The 18,000-nt window shown below is 52.8% G+C and overlaps 1 protein-coding gene across 10 annotated transcripts in view; it reads right to left on the bottom strand.

Moving 5' to 3' along the window:
• Window positions 1–18,000, bottom strand: part of SLC38A10 (solute carrier family 38 member 10) — a 43,908-nt gene that overhangs the window by 18,370 nt on the left and 7,538 nt on the right. For 8 of the 10 annotated variants that reach the window (XM_060082345.1, XM_060082348.1, XM_060082349.1 and 5 more), the window contains exons 3-10: window positions 16,823–16,868; window positions 15,922–16,015; window positions 15,568–15,711; window positions 14,547–14,671; window positions 11,691–11,793; window positions 10,717–10,899; window positions 8,022–8,133; window positions 7,049–7,155 (exon numbers count right to left, since the gene is read on the bottom strand). In XM_060082345.1, the coding sequence (XP_059938328.1) occupies window positions 7,049–7,155; window positions 8,022–8,133; window positions 10,717–10,899; window positions 11,691–11,793; window positions 14,547–14,671; window positions 15,568–15,711; window positions 15,922–16,015; window positions 16,823–16,868 (914 nt within the window). Of the gene's footprint in view, window positions 1–7,048; window positions 7,156–8,021; window positions 8,134–10,716; window positions 10,900–11,690; window positions 11,794–14,546; window positions 14,672–15,567; window positions 15,712–15,921; window positions 16,016–16,822; window positions 16,869–16,978; window positions 17,053–18,000 lie in introns of all 10 variants that reach the window. The other 2 variants (XM_060082353.1, XM_060082354.1) reach the window with 2 other exon arrangements.

Below are 18,000 nucleotides of genomic sequence, written 5' to 3'. Positions count from 1 at the left end.
CATCACCCGTGCCCCCCACCTTCCCTGGCTCTTCCCGAGGTCCGGGGCCAGGAACAAGCACCCCTGTGCCAGCAGCGCTCAGGCATCTGGGGCAAGTAGACTCGGGCTGACGCCAGGTCTGTGCCATCCTAGGGAGCAGCAGCCGGGGCTCCCAGGACAGGAGGGACACACCCCAAGCGGGTACCCTCCAGGCCCTAGGTCTGCACACCAGACTCCAGCCACCTTTCTTTTTCTTTTTTTTTTTTTTTTTGCGGTGTGCGGGCCTCTCACTATTGTGGCCTCTCCCGTTGCGGAGCACAGGCTCCGGATGCACAGGCTCAGCAGCCATGGCTCACGGGCCCAGCCGCTCTGCGGCATGTGGGATCTTCCCGGACCGGGGCATGAACGCGTGTCCCCTGCATCAGCAGGCGGACCCTCAACCAGCCACGTTTCTGAGCATGCCGCTTGCAAGGCTTATTTTCCTCAAAACATGAAAACTCCATGTTCAGAAATAAAACAGCAGGGCAAACAGACGGTATGCCACGGTCAGATGGTTGATTCTAGGACTGATCTGCGATGTACCTCACCAAGACAATAAGTCCAAAGGGGAAACTTTCCATCTTCTCTGCCCGCAGTCAGAAAGTAGTTAATATAATTTAATATGCTTTCCAGTTTTTGTTTGTTTGTTTGTTTGTTTTGCGGTACGCGGGCCTCTTACTGCTGTGGCCTCTCCCGTTGCGGAGCACAGGCTCCGGACACACAGGCTCAGCAACCATGGCTCACGGGCCCAGCCGCTCTGCGGCATGTGGGATCCTCCCGGACCGGGGCACAAACCCGTGTCCCCTGCATCGGCAGGCGGACTCTCAACCACTGCGCCACCAGGGAAGCCCTGCTTTCCAGTTTTAAAAATCCATAGTAACACAGGCACAGAGAGACGTCTCTTTAACGCGATTCTGCATGTATTCACGTCTACAGACACGTGGGGGCGTTTGAATGCACATGTTCATTTCTGTACGTGAAGCCAAAACCAGCATTACGCTCGACAGTTCAACACTGGAAGCTGTCCCAGCTGAGTTGGGAAGACGACTAGCTGCCCCCCCGCCGCCCCTGCCAGCGCCACGGCGAGAGGTGTAGGACGACACAGATGAGAGAGAAACAACTGGAAAGGGGGAGGTGAAATTAACAAGAGATGCTGTAAGGTCAGAAGGTAAAAAAAAGTTAATATATGAGAATCTACAGCCTCCCTACGTACAAACAATCAGAAAAGCCAGAGGAAGGAGAGGTCCCAGTATCACAGGCACATGTAGCAGAGGGATGCTGGTCCAGTAGACGGAGACGAGGAAGGGGGGCTGAGTGCAGCTGTGACGACTGAACACCACGCCCCATTATCACACTGGGAGGCTCACAAATACACTCTGCAGATTAGCCAGAGTATCAAGGGAATGATTCTTTCCAAATTTATCTACAGCTTCAACGAATTCCAATTAGACCAAAACCAAAAAGGTGGATTTATTTTTGCTAAGAGTCAGATCAGCTGACTGGAACATTCACATAGAAAGTAAACAGGGAGTTCCCTGGTGGCCTAGTGGTTAGGATTCTGGGCTTTCACTGCCGTGACCTGGGTTCAATCCCTGGTTGGGGAACTAAGATCCTGCAAGCCACATGGCGCAGCCAAAAAAAAAAAAAAAAAAAAGTAAGCAAGCAAGAACATCCAGAAATGTCATTAATGAAAGAAAAGAGATTAGAATTAAAACGTTTTCAGAGCCACACAACAAGGGAGCACCAGCACAAGGCTGGGTAATTAAAACAGCGTGGACGGCCACGTCACTGGACGGGACATCCAGGAAATTAAAATACAAGTCCCAAATGAGCCCAAATACATACAAGAACTTAATATACAGGAGCAGTAACATTTCATATCACTGATGGACTAACAGTGTTCTGACAACTAGAAAGCCATCTAGAAAAACTGAGGATACCTACTTTGTTTCTTACACCAAAATAGAATACCGATGGGTCAAAGATTTAAATGGAAAAATGAAATCATGGAATTACTAAAAGAACTGAGGGAAGAATTCCTTAAAATAATACTGGAGTGGGAGGGTCATTTTAACAATGACTTTTTTCTCTCCTACAAAGAGTCTGATAGACTAAAACACTGGTACTTCACCAACTGGGAAAAACATTTGCAATCTGGCAGGCAATGGGCCAATTTCCTCATATTATAAGGAGTTCCTAAAACTCACCGAAGTCCCCAATTGAAGACTGGCGAACAACCTCAGCAGCTAAGACTTGAGGGGCAAGAGACTCCAGAGAACAGATAAGCACCGAGGGGCCACCAGGCCAGGCTTTTCCCAGTCAGCAGTGCTGAGCAGTCCTGGAGCCTGCAGACACACAGGCTGGGCCCAAGGCATTAGACGTGAGGGCTCCCCAGCAGCCAGAACCGGAGGGGCTACAATCCTGGAGAAGAGGAACCCTCCAAGGACGCACCCACGTTCTGTGTTCAGTTCTCCCCTGAGGTACGTGCCAGCCGCCCGCTGGGCAGAGTCGTGCAGAAAGCAGTTGCCAAGAGGATGAAAGCTAAGCAGAGAATTTAGCAATCTGCGGGCAATTGCATTGAGACTCAGGAAGGGCTACACTCTAGGAGTGAGGGCAAACCTGAAACAGATTGGCCTCAAGTGGACACAGGCCTTCTGCCCATCCTCTGTCTGCTGGACAGAGGACAACATCATCCAGAGCCTCCACGATTTCTCATATACACCTACACAAAGTACCAAGCATGTCAGGGGACAGGACCAGGCCCCATAAAACCAAGAGGGTGCAAAGGATCAATATAAACAAACTGACTATTTGAACAATAATAATGATGTCTTGTGGTATTTAAAATATATGTAAAATTAAAATACATAAAAACAATAGCACCGAAGGCCAGAGGAAGGTAAATGGAGTTAAAATATCATTGGATAGTTACCTCATCTGGGAAGCAGTTAAAAAAAAACTAACTTACGGTCAACTCTAATAAGCCAAGGATTCATATTAAACTGCCTTGTATAACCACTAGTAGAACAGAAATGTACAACAGCTAATAGAAGAACAGAGAATAAATACTTAAAATGCTTGATTTATCCAAAAGGCAGCAAGCAAAAAAGAAACAGAAAAAAAGAACAGATGGGACAAATAAAAAACAAAGAGTAAGACGGAAGCTTTAATCCCCCCAAATCAGTAATTTTATTAACTGTAAATAGTCTTAAATACTCCTATTATCAGGATGGATCAAAACAAAACAAAACAAAAACCAACTAAATGCTCTTACCCGAGACATACCTTAAATATAAAGGCATGAAGAGATCAAAAGAGATAGGATAATAAAAACAATGTTGTGCAAATATAAACCCCAAATAAAGCTGGATTAGCTACACTGTATCAGACAGGGCTGACTTTAAGGAGAGAAGCATTTCCAAAGATAAAAAGGGACATTTCACAACAAAAAGGGTCAGTTTAATAAGATATAGCCATTTAAAAACTGTACGCTCCTAATAACATAGCTTCAAAACAAAAAGCAAAAATTGATATAATAAGACAAATAAGCCTATAATTAAAGTGGGAACTGTCATACCTTTTTCATAACTGAAACACAAGAAGATTAAAGAATCAGTAAGAATATGTAAAATCTAAAAATCACAGTTACTAAACTCAACTTAACCACACGTTGGATGCATACTGCATCCAACAACTGCATGCAGACTCTACAGACAGCTAAACAGCCATCAGAAGAGACCATCTGCTGGGCCCCAACAAATGTCAAAGGACTGAAGTTCTTCAGCTTGTGTTCTCAAATCACACTGGGACTGTGCTCGAAATCAATAAAAGAGAGTCCTGTAAAATCCCCCAAAGTTTGGAAATCTAAAGAAGCTACTGGGGCTTCCCTGGTGGCGCAGTGGTTGAGAATCTGCCTGCCAATGCGGGGGACACGGGTTCGAGCCCTGGTCTGGGAAGATCCCACATGCCGCAGAGCAGCTAGGCCTGTGAGCCACAACTACTGAGCCTGTGCGTCTGGAGCCTGTGCTTAACAACAAGAGAGGCCGCGATAGTGAGAGGCCCGCGCACTGCGATGAAGAGCGTCCCCTGCTTGCCGCAACTAGAGAAGCCCCTCGCACAAAAACGAGGACCCAACACGGCCACAGATAAATAAATAAAGGAAAAAAAAAAAAAAAAAAAAAAGAAGCTACTGGTGACAACCAGCTAGAGTCCCCAAAGGGCTGTAGACAGAAGGGGGTTCCGATGAGGAAAGGTTTGAGATCTGCCTCAGGAGGAGCAGAGGAGTCAAGAGCAGAGCTAATATAACCTAATATGCAGGACCCAGTGCAAAATGAAGATGTGGGGCCTTTTATCCAAAAATCAGGTAAACAGTACCATTAAAAGTACTAAAATGTTTTCCCTTTCTTCTGTGGTCTCTCTCACAACTCGTTATAGTGTGTTTTCTGTTTGCAACTTTGCTGTTAGAGAAAAAGTTAAAATTTTATATTATTAGCATTAAAAATCCATAAATAAATAAAGAAGCCAGTGGTGAAATAAGAAATAAGGATGGGGCTTCCCTGGTGGCGCAGTGGTTGAGAGTCCGCCTGCCGATGCAGGGGACACGGGTTCGTGCCCCGGTCCAGGAAGATCCCACATGCCGCGGAGCGGCTGGGCCCGTGAGCCATGGCCGCTGAGCCTGCGCGTCTGGAGCCTGTGCTCCACAACGGGAGAGGCCACAACAGTGAGAGGCCCGCGTATCACCAAAAAAAAAAAAAAGAAAGAAATGATGGAAATTAGGAAAAGCTGCAAAATGAATGATGATGTCAAATCTTCAATTCTATAGTTCGATGCAATCCCAGTCAAATGCCAACAGCTGAGAAGCCACTTCTAAAACTGACTTGGGGGACGTCCCTGGAGGTCCGGTGGTTAAGACTCTGCGCTTTCACTGCAGAGGGCACGGGTTCCATCCCTGGTCGGGGAACTAAGATCCCACATGCTGCGTGGTGTGGTCAAAAAAATTTTTAAATTAAAAAAAATAAAATTGAGTTGGAAATGCAAACAGCCAACAATAGGAAAGGCCATCTTTAAAGCAGCCAGCATCAAAACTCCCTACAAAGCCTCAGCAACCAACACAGGGTACCGCTAGTGTGGGAGAGACCGACAGACCAGTGAATGGGAGTTCCCAGCCTCACACGCGCACAGGTGACTGATGACAATGGTGCCGCAGCAACGCTGGGGCAAGGGGTTGCTGCTCAACTGGAGAGTCACACAGAACACGACCCCTGCCCCCTGCCACACACCAAGCATTCCAGATGGGAAGTAGATCTAAATGTGAAAGAGAAAATACAAGGCTTCTACAGTATGACAGACTAGACTGTCTTCAGGACCTGGGGATAAGCAAAAGTTTCCTAAGTAGTACATAAAAAGCACACAGCAAAAGAAAAACTCAAAAAACTGAACTACACTGAAATTACGAACATCTGTTGATCAGAAGGTGTCGTTTAGAAAGTGAAAAGGCAGCCAAGAGTGAGACAAAACATTTGTAATATATACTTCTGAAAAAAGTCTTATATCTAGAATCTTTTACAAACCTCTACAAATCAATAAGAAAAAAACCCAATAGTTAAAAAATGGGCAAGACTTGAAAGGCGTTCACAAAGAAGACACCCACACGGCTAACAAGAGCATGAAAAGGTGCTCAACAGTCATCTGGAAATTGCAAATTAAAACCCAAATGAGGTACTGCTACACGTCCATCGGAAGGGCTAGAATCTGAAAAAGGGACAGTAGATGTTAAAGCAACTAAAATTCCAATATGGTGCCTGAGGACCACTTTGGAAAGCTGGAAAAAGTCTGGCAAAATCTACTAAAATTGGACAGACATAACCTCAGGACCCAACCATTCTGCACCTAGGTGAATAACCAACAAAAGTGCACACATGCTGCACCAGGAGAGACGTGCAGAGCAGCCCTTCCAGGACACTGTGCTCTGGATGACTGTAGATTCCTACAGTGGAGAATCACATGGCAGGGAAGACGGGCAAACCACCCCTGGCCACCCTGGCAGTAACGCGGAGGAACTCAGGCATAATGCTGAGTAAGGAGGCTAGACACACGCCGACACTTCCTGTGAGACTACATTTGTACTAACTTGAAAGGCAGGCAAAATTATTCCAAAATGTTAGAAGACAGACAGGCAGTAACCTTAGTGGAGGAAAGACTGTGGGGCGCCCCAGGGAAGCTTCAAGTGCTGGAATGTTCTGTATCTGGCCTGGAGGTGGTTCCAGGTGTGGAACTTAGCCGACATGTATCAAGCTGTACGTGAGCATTATGTGTTTTGCCATATGTATACTATGCTCCTAAAAATTTACCAAAATCAACCGATAAGAAAAAGCTCAACAACTCCATTAAAGGTGAGCAAAAAGCACGGACAGTTCGTGGAAAGAGAAACGCTCACCTTCACTCCAGGGCAGCCGAGACTTGCCACCACCCTCGGGCTGACGGAGGGGAGAGGCAGAGCTTGGCTGCTAAGCAGCAGCGCTGACCTGCAAACGGGCCCTTGGGGGAAAGCTCCCACTCCTGACATAGGGATCCCAGGGCCCAGAGAGCTTCCTATAGGTACTTTCTCAAATAGACAGAAACGCTCGTGGGCACAGATAGTCACCATGGCATTGTCTGTAACAGTGAAAGACTGGAGAGGTGACACCAACAAGACAGTCCCCAGCGAGACAGTGCGGGTGTCCTCAGGAGGGGATGGAGACGGGGACGTGAGCGTGTGGCACACACAGATAATCCAGTCACCGTAAAAACAAGTGGGGGAAAGCGGTTCAGCACTCAATGCTCAGATAAGCATGGTCAGCAGCTCGGCTCGGCGGCCCTGCGGTGCAAGGCTGCTCACCTTGGCTTAACCCCACGTTTCTCAGACCTACAGGACCATGATCCTTTTGTGCTAAGAAACACGAGTTCACAGGAACTTCAGAGAACACCGCCTCCTGCTCTCCCCGACCCAGACCCGCCCTGAGTGGGGCTGAGAGCGCTGCGCAGCACGCACCTGGGAAGAGAGGGAGTTCTTGTGGATCTTCTTATAGATCAGCGCCGGGCAGATGAAGCAGATGAGGCTTCCCATCGTGGCGCCCGTGAGGCCCAGGATTGTCTCCACTGGGAACAAGAGTGACAGGGAGGGGTGAGCTTCCAGCGAGCAGGCTGAGGAGTCTTGCCACTAAGGCGCATCTACGCGTGCCGCCGGACAGCAGCGAGGAGCGGGGCACAGCCTTCTGTGCCCGCAAGGACCCTTAGGGTGTCCGATCTGACAGCGTCGGGCCAGGCGCCTCAGGCAAGTCCCCTCCACTCTGTACCTCAGCTTCCTCGCCAGTGAGGTGAGGCTAAAAGCACTGCCCGCCCCATGCTGGGTCCACAACGCTGTTACGGCTCCTCGTGGAGAGTCCAGGCGGCCAGCAGGGGCTTCTGGGCCGGATCATCTTACATCACCCCACCTGCTGCCCAGCGAGTGACCGAGCAGGGCCTGTCCTGGTTGCGTGGGGAAGCTGGGAGCCTGGAGTGTGGGGCCTGGGGGTCGCTACCTGGAGGGCAAGCGGGGCCCACTCGATGTCTGAGGACAATGAGCTTTGTCTGTGCCGGAGCAGGACATCGGACAACAGAAATCTTGCCCAGGGCCCTTCCCTTTTCCCTCGGTGATGTGTCAATGAAATCAGGAGTCAGCAGTAAGGAGCTGCTTTATAACCACTAACTTCACACATCAGGCCTGGACCCCGCATCGCAGCTCCCACCCACGTGTCTGTGGTCACATCAAGCTGCAGCGTTTTCTCCCAAGCCTCTCTCAGGGAGCCAAAGAAAAAAGCGCCCAAGAGTCTCTAGACTTTTTTTTTGACCAGAGAGGACGGTGGTGAGATTCTGAGCATCTTGGTTGAACACCGAGACTTGAGGCAGGGGTGCACCACAGCAGGAAGGGGGCGCGGGGCAGAACAGGCCGGCGGGAGGCCAGCCGCTGGAGCGGCCCCACTTACCATTTGGGATCATGATTCCACCGACCATGGTTCCAAACACAACCGAGAGGGTGAGGGCTTTAAACCGCAGGGGCGGCATGTAGCCTCCGGCGGCAAAGGTCCCGTCTTTTTGCTGAAAGAAAATAAAAATAAGGTTCTGAAATGACCCATTTCCTCTCCACCCTGCAGTGAGCAGGTCCTTAAAGGGCTCTGCCAACACCCAGGTAGGTCTGCCCGGGAGGTGGCAGGCAAGCACTCTGGGCACAGGCAGATGTGCCTGAACGTGAACCTGCAACCAGAACCGCGGACCCCAGGAAGGTCCAGGCTGCTTCTCACAGCAGCTACGGTGGTAAATAACAACTTCGTTCTGAGATACGACAACAAATCCTTCTGTTCTCCTTTTAGAGCAATGCCGTGAGAGAAGTTTTTAAAAATACTGCCTAGCAGGGGAAACAGAACACATCCCCAGTTCACAGTGACACGCAGTGGGTTTCAGGGTGCGGTGGGCCCCCCAAGCACACAGACACGCTCGGCTGCGCCATCCTCGTCTCCAGCAGGCGCGTCCAGGAAGAAGGCAAGGGGACAAGTCAAGTCATTACATGCTGTAATCAAGCCAAAGAGACCACCTCTGGCCTCACCTCCGCATCCATAGGCACAGGGGCACCAGAAGCACCTCATCAGGCTGTGGTGAGGTCCAAAGGAGGTGATGGAAGTGAAGCTTCTAGAACAGTGCTGTGCACACAGGAGGGGCTAGCCACGATTACTATTGCTGAGCTAGGAAAACACCACTCAAGTGAAGCTTCAGACCCTTCCAGAACTACAGTTTGGAGGCACCCAATATCCAGAATTGACTTGCACAGGCAGCTTTCTTAGGACAGACTAGTGAGGGAGGTTGTTAGGCCTACACCCTCTGACTCAGAATCCCACAGAAATTTACCCAAGAAACACTCCAAGAGGAGAAGAAGAAATGGGCAGCTACATGCAGGAAGGGGATCACGAGAGTCACCCGTGATAGGTCAAGGGTGAAAGGCCAGCAATGAACAGGAAGTGAGAGCAAGGGCTTAGTGATGCTGGGGGTTTCTATGGATACACATGGACTAAAGACAGGAGAAAACACAGCGAGAGGAAATCTGCAAAGAGATGCACACAAACGCCAAGGGGAGCAGAACGGGTCATTCGAATGAGGATGGAGGCATGCAGGTAAGTTTTCCACTTGAATTAACATTTCCTTTATTTAATATCACTACTGATGTTCTAATTTAAAAAATCACAAAAACATGTTATTTACAGAAACACAAATGCTGTTCAGATATGAAGTACATGTTTGCATCAAACAGAGGACCCCATGGCCGCATAAGCTGGCCTGCCACGCCCCCCAGGGGACAGAGCCTTGCTTGGTGCCCAGGTGCCTGAACAGCTAACAGGGGTGGGGTAGGCAGCCAGTTCTTCAGGACTGGGGCTCTGCCGCAAGGTGTTGACCGTGGTGGCAGAATCCGTGGGAGGCTGCCTCAACCATGCGCCAAGCCACATGGACAAGCCCGGTTCCGGCTGTCCTGGAGGCCTAGGCAGCCACGCAACCCGTCTGCCTACCAGACTCTCCCCTCCCCGCCACCATGGCCTAAGCAGTTCAAGTGGCCACCAGGAGTCCTGGCTGACGCCACAGACCAGGCTCAAGGACTCAGGCGGGAACACAAGAACCACCGCAGAGAGACAGGGCCAACCCCATGCCCTCGCCCTGGGGCACAAGCTACCAGGCTTGCACCTCTTGTTGTCAACTGGGCAGGAGTTAGAGAGCCACGGGAATGGGGGTTCCCACTGTACATTTGGAAAACTGCTTACACAGGACTGCATGGCGCTGGGCCTACACACACAACAGCAAACAACACTCAGCCTCTCTCAAGGTTCAGATGTCGTTTGTCAAATTATCAAAACTTTCCCTTACACAAACGTAAAGAGAATGGTGGCCTGAGCCCAGCGTTCATCTGCCCACCGGGCCGGCCACTATCAGCTCCTGTCAGTTAAACCGGCTCTTCTGAGTTGCCAACCACTCTTCTCCCACAGGGTTGTGCTGAAGCAAGCCCCTGATTTCCTGCTACTTCTCCGATATGGGGGACAGCAGGGAGGTCACAGGACACGAGCCTAACCTGCTTGGACACTGGGCCTGACTCCACATCTCCTGCTGGAATCGACCCGATTGATCTGGGGCTCTGTTCTCCAAAGTTGGTTAAAAAAAAGATCCCTATTAAAAGATTTCACTGGGCTTCCCTGGTGGCGCAGTGGTTGAGAGTCCGCCTGCCAATGCAGGGGACATGGGTTCGAGCCCTGGTCCAGGAAGATCCCACATGCCGCAGAGCAACTAAGCCCGGCACAACTACTGAGCCTGTGCTCTAGGGCCCATGCTCAGCAACGAGAAGCTGCTGCAATGCGAAGCCTGCACACCGCAACGAAGAGTAGCCCCCACTCTCCTCAACTAGAGAAAAGCCTGCGCACAGCAACAAAGACCCAATGCAGACAAAAATAAAATAAATAAAAACTTAAAAAAAAAAAAAAGATTTCACTTTAATTGGAGTTTTAAATTTTTAACTAGGAAAAACTCTTCCTACTACCACCCAGGAAAATAAAGAACTAGCAAAAGCCACCTGAGGACAACATAACTGAGACCAGGACAGAGACAATTCCCAGCAGAACGCCGTCCGAGGGGCCCTGAGCACCTTACCTGCTGCTCGAAAAGCAGCGTGTTCAAGGCCTGTCTGCAGGGCAGGATCATCATGGGGAAGCCCACGGCCACGGACATCATGAAGCCCACACGGATCATCTCGGTCACCAGGTTGGAAGGGAAATGCATGAGCACGTTGCCCGCGGTGGCCTCGGTGAAGCTCACATAGCCGAAGAAGCCCACCTGCGGGGGGACGACAGAGGGATGGCGGGGGCATGTGGTGAGAGGGGCGCATCCTCCCCGGAACAGCCGCGAGCCTCATCACGAGCAGCTGCAGCAAGACCAAGGCCCCCCAGCTCCTGGCTCGTAAACAACCTCCTTGACAAGCAGAGGCTGAAGGCCTAAAGGTGAGAGTCCGACGTGGCTTCTCCCCACTTGGACAACAGGGCACCAAGAGAAGGGAGCTGCCTGCATGGAAAGGGAGCACCGGAATGCCCCATGAGCCCCGCAGAGGGGCTGGACTTAATCTGGCTCAAAACCCAAACCATGGGGTAAATCAAGGTCCCCACGAGCTCAGGCTCAGCGTGGACAACAAAATCGACAAGAATGGCGGAACCACAAAGTTCAGGGAAACAAGCCAGACTCTCAGTGAATTTATATCTCTATTTGCCACGTAAAAAAACAACGAAGAGGAGAGTTAAGAAGACTGGAGGGAAAATCTACCAAAACATGACTGTATCTGCATCTGTGGGCTGGAACTTGTGATATTCTTTCTCTGCTATTTTACTCTCTCCAATTTCTCACTGATGGACCACCTTTCTACAGCAAATCAGCAGAGGTCTTGGGGAGGCTCCAGACTCTGCGCTGAGGCACCCGCGCTCCTCCCGGGATGGGGACAACACCACCACCTGGGGAGCGGGCTCGCAGGTGGCCCTGGCGCTGAGCGGGCACTGGGATGGGAAGGAGAGAGGGCAGGCCTGCGCTGGGGGACCGGAGGAACTGTGCAAGGGGGTGGGGTGTGAAAGGGTTCCTACCATGACATAGAAGGTGGTGACCACGTTGAGGGAGGAGGCGAAGATGGAGCTCATGGCTTTCACTGATGGCTCATCCAGGCTGTCATAGGTGGGCAGGACCTGGCTGTATAAAAACGAGCGACTTCACGGAGCCAATTCCAGAGATAGACACACCTCCCCCAGAGCCCCAGCCGAGTCTCCAACACCTGCCTTCCCACCACGCTGGCCACCACCAGAGCCGAGGCCGAGCTCTCACAATACTACAGACAGTACTCAGAGCCCTCCCCGAACGTGCTCTCTGTAAACATTTCAGAAGTGCCACAGGATGAAAGGCCGTTTGTTCCACTGCAGCAGGAGCGTGACCGCTCCAGGCTGGGCTGAAGCACCCCATGTTTACAGGGGAAGCAGGAAGCGGTTCAGAGCATCGCTGTCAAAAGAATGGAAAGTTAAACAAACAAGCCAGGCTGCCTGCCCATCTCAGCGCCTCAGCGAGGGGCTCAGAGCCGGCGTGGACCCAGCTCTGTGATGGGAAGAGTGGCTTCAGTCCCACAGCCCACAGCCAGCAGGGCAGCGCTGCCGGGCCTGGGAGGGATGCGTCCATGCAGGCTCTCTGCAAACAGCAGGCAGGACCCCTGCACCTGCGAGAGGTGGGCCCCACAGAGGCCGACAGGAAGGGGTGGGGGGTAGGGAGCCGGGGGCGGGTTGGTTGCGGGGGACAGGGGGCTCCTGTGCAGCCCTGAGAGGAGAAAGCAGGGTGACACTGTGCTGAAGGCTCAGGCTCAGCAGCAAGGGAGACGGGGCCAGCGGTCACGCCATGCGGGAGGCCGGGAGGGGGCGCGTCAGGACATAAATGAAACCACAATAGTCAGCGGAGCCAAATCCCAAAACCGCCTTAAAAAAAGTGAAAGAACAAAGAGGACCCGCTAACGTTATTAACCGCAAACGACAAGGACGAGGATAGGGGAGGCCTGGCCGGCAGAAGCTGGCACCGTCCCCCGGCCCTGCACACCAGCCCATCAGCTACCCCCAGTGGGCAGGGGTCACAGCAGACAGCTGTCCTCACCTCGGCCCGGCGGAGGGCAGTGGGTGGCCACATGCCCATGCAGCCCAGGGAGGCGGCAGAGGACCTGCAGGGGAACTGGCACCATCATCTGGACGCTGAGCAGCTCCTTGGGCCAGAGTGGGGTCCATGCCAGGGAGCCCCAGCACCAGATCTCAGGACAAGGGCGTCCCGCCCCGGCCCCCAGCACACACAGGGAGAAGTCCCTGCCCAAGAGCCGCTGACACTGAGGGGAGGGGGCTGTGCCCTGAACGTGGGGATGGATGTGTGTGGAACGACCACGGTCCCCGCCTTGCTCCAATCCTGCCTGGGCCCCAAGGACCCCTGATGGTGGCAGCCAGACCCCCGCGGTGGGCCAACCCAGCACCCGCAGAGCACTTGCCCACCTCACTGAGCAGCTCTGTGACTCAGTTTACCTGAGTCAGAGGAGTCCGCCTGTCCCCCTGCACAGCCTGGGCCTCCACGTGCTCAGTGCTCTCTCCGAGCTTCTCTGGGCCGCAGGGCCAAGTGGTCCTGCACCACCACGTACTCATTTACTGCGAAGTCAGACCAGAAAGGGCCACACAGTGATGGCACAGCAGAGACCCGGCCCGTCCAGGACGGGGAGACCAGCCACACAGCCAGGCCCGTGGTCACCCGGCAAGAGCAGCAGGGCCCCTGCCCCACACGTGCTCTGGGGCAGACCTGCAGGGGAGGGAAGAGCCGTCTCTGCCCTTGGATGCCCCCAGCTCTGGACCCCTCAGCACCACTCCCCAGGGAACATGAGTGCCTCTGCAGGCCCCGTGCCCTCCGTGAGCGGCAGACGGGACATGTGCTCACAACCCCTCGGAACCCACAACTCCACCTGAGAACCAAACCCAGCAGACGTGCCTGACTACAGAGCAGCCACCACCAAAAGCCCGACCAGGGTTTATTTTCAAAGAAGCAAACTCAGACAAAAAGGACAACCGGTAACTAGGTACATGGCAAAAGGATGTAACTTCTGTCACTGATTGTAACGGGGACATTAAACAGCAAGACTGGAGAGTGTTCTGGTGGAAACCAAGCTGCCAAGAGAGACGAGAAGTGGGAAACCACGATTTGGATCGCGCGTGTGGGTGTAAACACAGCGGTCTGAACAGTCTCATCTGTCACGTTAGTTTACGACTGGCACAGTTGATGCCCGTAGAGCTGTGGGGGGCTGCTCTGCCAGCCCCCCGCCACCGATGGTCCCTTCCTATCCCCGCCGGATTTACGCCTCTCTTTTGAGCAGGTTACCACCTGACTGGGCATGAATCACAGGCTCCTGTCATTTGGTAGAGAAGATAAGGCTACTGGAATTAAGGAAATAGCTGCTCTGCATTTACAAAGCCCTGCGTGCCAGAGAGCGCACGCCTGCTCACATGCACGCACGCGCACACACACACGGGCCTCTGAAAGCATCCCAGCGGCAGTCTGAAGTCAATGTTTGTGCAATTTCCTCTTAAATATTCTCACACGAACAGCTAAATTCTGGCAAAATGCTTAGGACTCTGTGAGTCAGATGGTTTGGGGCTGTTCTGTGTTCCCCACAGCCAACTCTACTCGTGGGGGATTTGGCAAACTCGGCATTCTCACCAACAGTGCCGGCAACACATCTCGGGAATAAAGTCGATTTCTCCCTCACTAAACATCTAACTCCCACCCTGAACCCAAAGCAGGAAGGCCACGGTGAAGAACACGTTACTCCTCGTGGCCTGGATCATCCACTGAAGAAAACAGTGCTTCCCTCTCCCAGGATCGTAGCCCCACCTCATAACACACTCACACCCGGGGCCCCGGGAGCAGGCAGTACTTACGACTGGCAGGCAAAGGACATGCCAAAGATGGGGATGCAGCGGAAGACGCCCTCCCAGCGGATGTAGCTGACTCGCCGCAGCCACTGCCCACCAAAGAGGCCGTGCTTGAGGGACGAGAGCATGATCTGTGAGGAGAAGAAAGCGGAGCTTGGCACCAGGCAGCAGACACAGGTGGGACTCGGGCCAGGGCCAGGCAAGGAATGGATGCTGCCTGCGCCACAGTGGGAAAGAGACAGCCTGCAGGCTCTGGCACAGTGCCCCCTGGTGCCACCAGCTGGAGGGGCCGGGGGTGGTGCACGGTCCCAGGGCTGCTGCCCTCTGCTGTGCTGCAAGCTGGCCGGGTGCTGCCCAGAGAAGCGCACGCTGCAGGGCCTCCTGACATCAGGGGTAGCTGCCTGTCCAGGGCTGCTTAGCGCAGATGGTAAGCAACGAGGCCCACCTGGTGGGCCCCAGTCGCCTCCGGGACAGGACAGTCCCCCAACCTGCCAGGTCCTTGCCGGTCCTGCACGGACATGATTTAAAAGACAAACCCATCAAGGACAGGGCTGTCTGGAAAGGAGGGGAACGGTCACTGGGCTGGCCCTCACGGCCAAGGGACACCGGGAACACTTCCCCGTGCTCGGTCTTCTAAGGAAAGCCCACTGCACAGGTTCTCACGTTCTGTTCCCACAGGACTGATCAGGGGCTCAGGCCCAGGGGCTCCCACTGAGGGCCTCCCAGGCTTGGGAGGAAAGGGGCACCCTGAGTGTCAACTCCACGCTGCATCCCACCCCCAGCCTGTGATAAACACTCACTGGAAAACAACTGCTCGTCCCCTTGTGACAAAAGGCTGGCCTCCTGACTCCTGGCCACAAACCCCATACGAAAGGTCTTTCGTGAACTGAGGAGCATCACACTCTCAACTCCCTGCCCTGGAGGCCTCCCCTCCCCGGCCGGCCCTGTCTATCCACTGTGCCCCTGTGGACGATTCTGCATCACCTTCCTGTCATCCCTGGAAGGCAGCTGGCGGCCCAACACTCACCACGAACATGAACACGGTGTAGAAGATGAGGGCCATGGCGCTGAAGGACTGGATGGAGGCCATCATGTTCCTCTGCAGGCTGAGTGGGAGCACGATACACAGGGACACCGCGAAGAGCAGGAGCATGCGGAAGATGCCCGTGACCTGCAGGGAGCGCCACACGTTGCCCCAGTTAATCCCTGGGTTTCCCACCCAGAGCTCCGGAACTGACCCAGGGCCCAGGGAGCTTCACCACACAGCATACTGGTCTCGGCCCCCCTCCCACTCCCCGTCTGAGATGTGGACTTAAACAGTGTCCCTGGGCTGCCATGTGAGCAGCCACAAGCCTTCCAACGCACCTGCAGATGTCCTTACCTGAAACCCAAACAGCCGAGCAAAGAAGTTGGACCCCAAGTCGCCAATCACAACGTAGAAGGCGATGCAGGTTCCCAGCATCAGCCCAATCATGCTGCAAGGAAGGCAGGCGCGGGCTTGAGAGCTGAGCACCGGGGTCCCGGGGAGCCCCAGACGTGCCCCCGTCCCTGCTGGGTGGCCGCTGACACGCAACAACCCAAGGGAGGGGCTGAGTGGGAGACGTGGTATCAACATTCAACGGTTTACAGGGTTTGGCTGTGGAGTTTGCTATTTTACTCAGCATGAATATTGAGTAACACTGAACTCTTCTTTACGTGGTATTACATTTTCCTCTCCACAGGAGGTTCTAAAAGTTCTTTCAGGTGCTACAAAAATGCACTGTGATGTTAGACAAGTTAAAAGAACAATCGACCGCTTTAGAAAGGGTTATCCTTTTCAGTTTGCAATTCCCTAATTTAGAAGCCTAAAAGTGCAATTTCCCAGCCATTTTTTCATCTCATAAAATTTTACTCCAAAGGGAGAATATGAGTTTAATGCCACCTTTATGCAACAGTGTCCGGGGCAGGGGGCGGGGTGGGGGGTGCGTACGAGCTTCAGGAACAGAAGCAAGAGATGAAGTGCAGCCGAGGGAGCGCCCCCTCGCTATGTTCCCTGGGTTTTCCATTTTTATATTTTTCTTAGTAAGACTTAAATAAGGTTTTCAGCCTTGACACTAATCATTTTAAGAGTACAATAAACTGAACTTTCAGCTATTTAGTAAGTAACACTTCAGAGAAATATTTTAAGCTATGAACCAATCCGCATCGAAAACATACGGCTCATTGTGTAACAATCCTCCAGTTTCTCTTTGGCCACAGGTGAAGAACAGAGAGAATTACCCCAGCAGAACGGCACCACCTACCTGGTCTCCACCAGCATCTTCCCTGCTTTTCCGTAGGCGTGCAACGCTAGTGGGCGGAGGGTGGGGGAGAGAATGAACAGCTCAGTCCAACAGTGAGAGAAGCACATCAGTAAAAATGTTACCAATAAAAGCTGTGAAAGGCAATTTGACAAAAACCTGCAGGTCTGGAGCTCCATGGATGTAAAGGGGATATTTTAAAATCTTGGTCCCATGCTTTTTTTCAGATCTACCTTCAACAAACAAGAATCACAGCAAATAAGAACAAAGCCAGTGTGGGTTGGTTTTCTCACACACACACACAAAAAAAGGAGAGAAAAGAAAAGGAAAGAAAAAAGACAAGAAAAACCGTCCCAGCGAAGTAACAGTTTCTCTCTGGGCAAGCCGGGCAGCTGTGAAGGAGGCTGAAAGAGGCCTGCCTGGGGCAGAAGCTGCACGGGGGTGGGGGGTGCCCAGGAGGGCTGTCAGCCTAGCCCCAGCACATCTGGTTTTCACAGCCACACCAAGGGGACCTGGCTAAGGGCCGCTATGTCTCCTCTGTGATTTCAGAAGAAAATCTCAGACGTGGGACTGTGGGACAGGAGGGGACAAGTGCATTCGGCCTGCCCCCACTTGCCCTGCTGGTGAACAGCGCATCCTACAGCGGAGAGGAGCCCCTCTGCCCTTCCTTTCTGACAGTGGAGCTGCTTCTAGCAGAGGCGAGGTTAAGAGCTGACTCAGCAGGTCCCTCCCAGGACCTAACAGTGGCCGGGAACCCCTGCGTCCCATCCCCACAGTCCAGCAGGACGAGGGCAGAGAGAAGCTCTGGTCTCCCAGGAGCAAGCAGAAGGGGGTGCGTGTGACAGCACAGCCCCAGCTCTGGTCCTGTCCCTTCACACAGCGCCAGGGCCGCCCAGGAGACTGGGAAAGTAGGGCACATGAAGGCCGACTGATATGAGCGAATCCAAAGGCGCTTGTTACTTTCAAATTACTTAGGAAAAGGCATGACACTGCCAAAAGCAAGTGAGCGTGGCACCTGACCCGGGCTACACGGCCACAGGGCAGGTCGCCTTGAGAAGCAAAGGGGGCCACTCTGCTGGGGAGGTCACTCCAGCCTCCCAGCTTGTCTGACTACTGCACAGACACTCACACCTCAGGGTCATCTAAGACACAGAGCCCGGTGCCCCAAACGTGAAGGTGCC

This window comes from Mesoplodon densirostris, chromosome 18 (assembly GCF_025265405.1).
Source record: "Mesoplodon densirostris isolate mMesDen1 chromosome 18, mMesDen1 primary haplotype, whole genome shotgun sequence".
NCBI lineage: Eukaryota > Metazoa > Chordata > Mammalia > Artiodactyla > Ziphiidae > Mesoplodon > Mesoplodon densirostris.
Note: the sequence above shows the minus strand (reverse complement) of the source record. Positions and strands in the feature narration are given on the sequence as shown.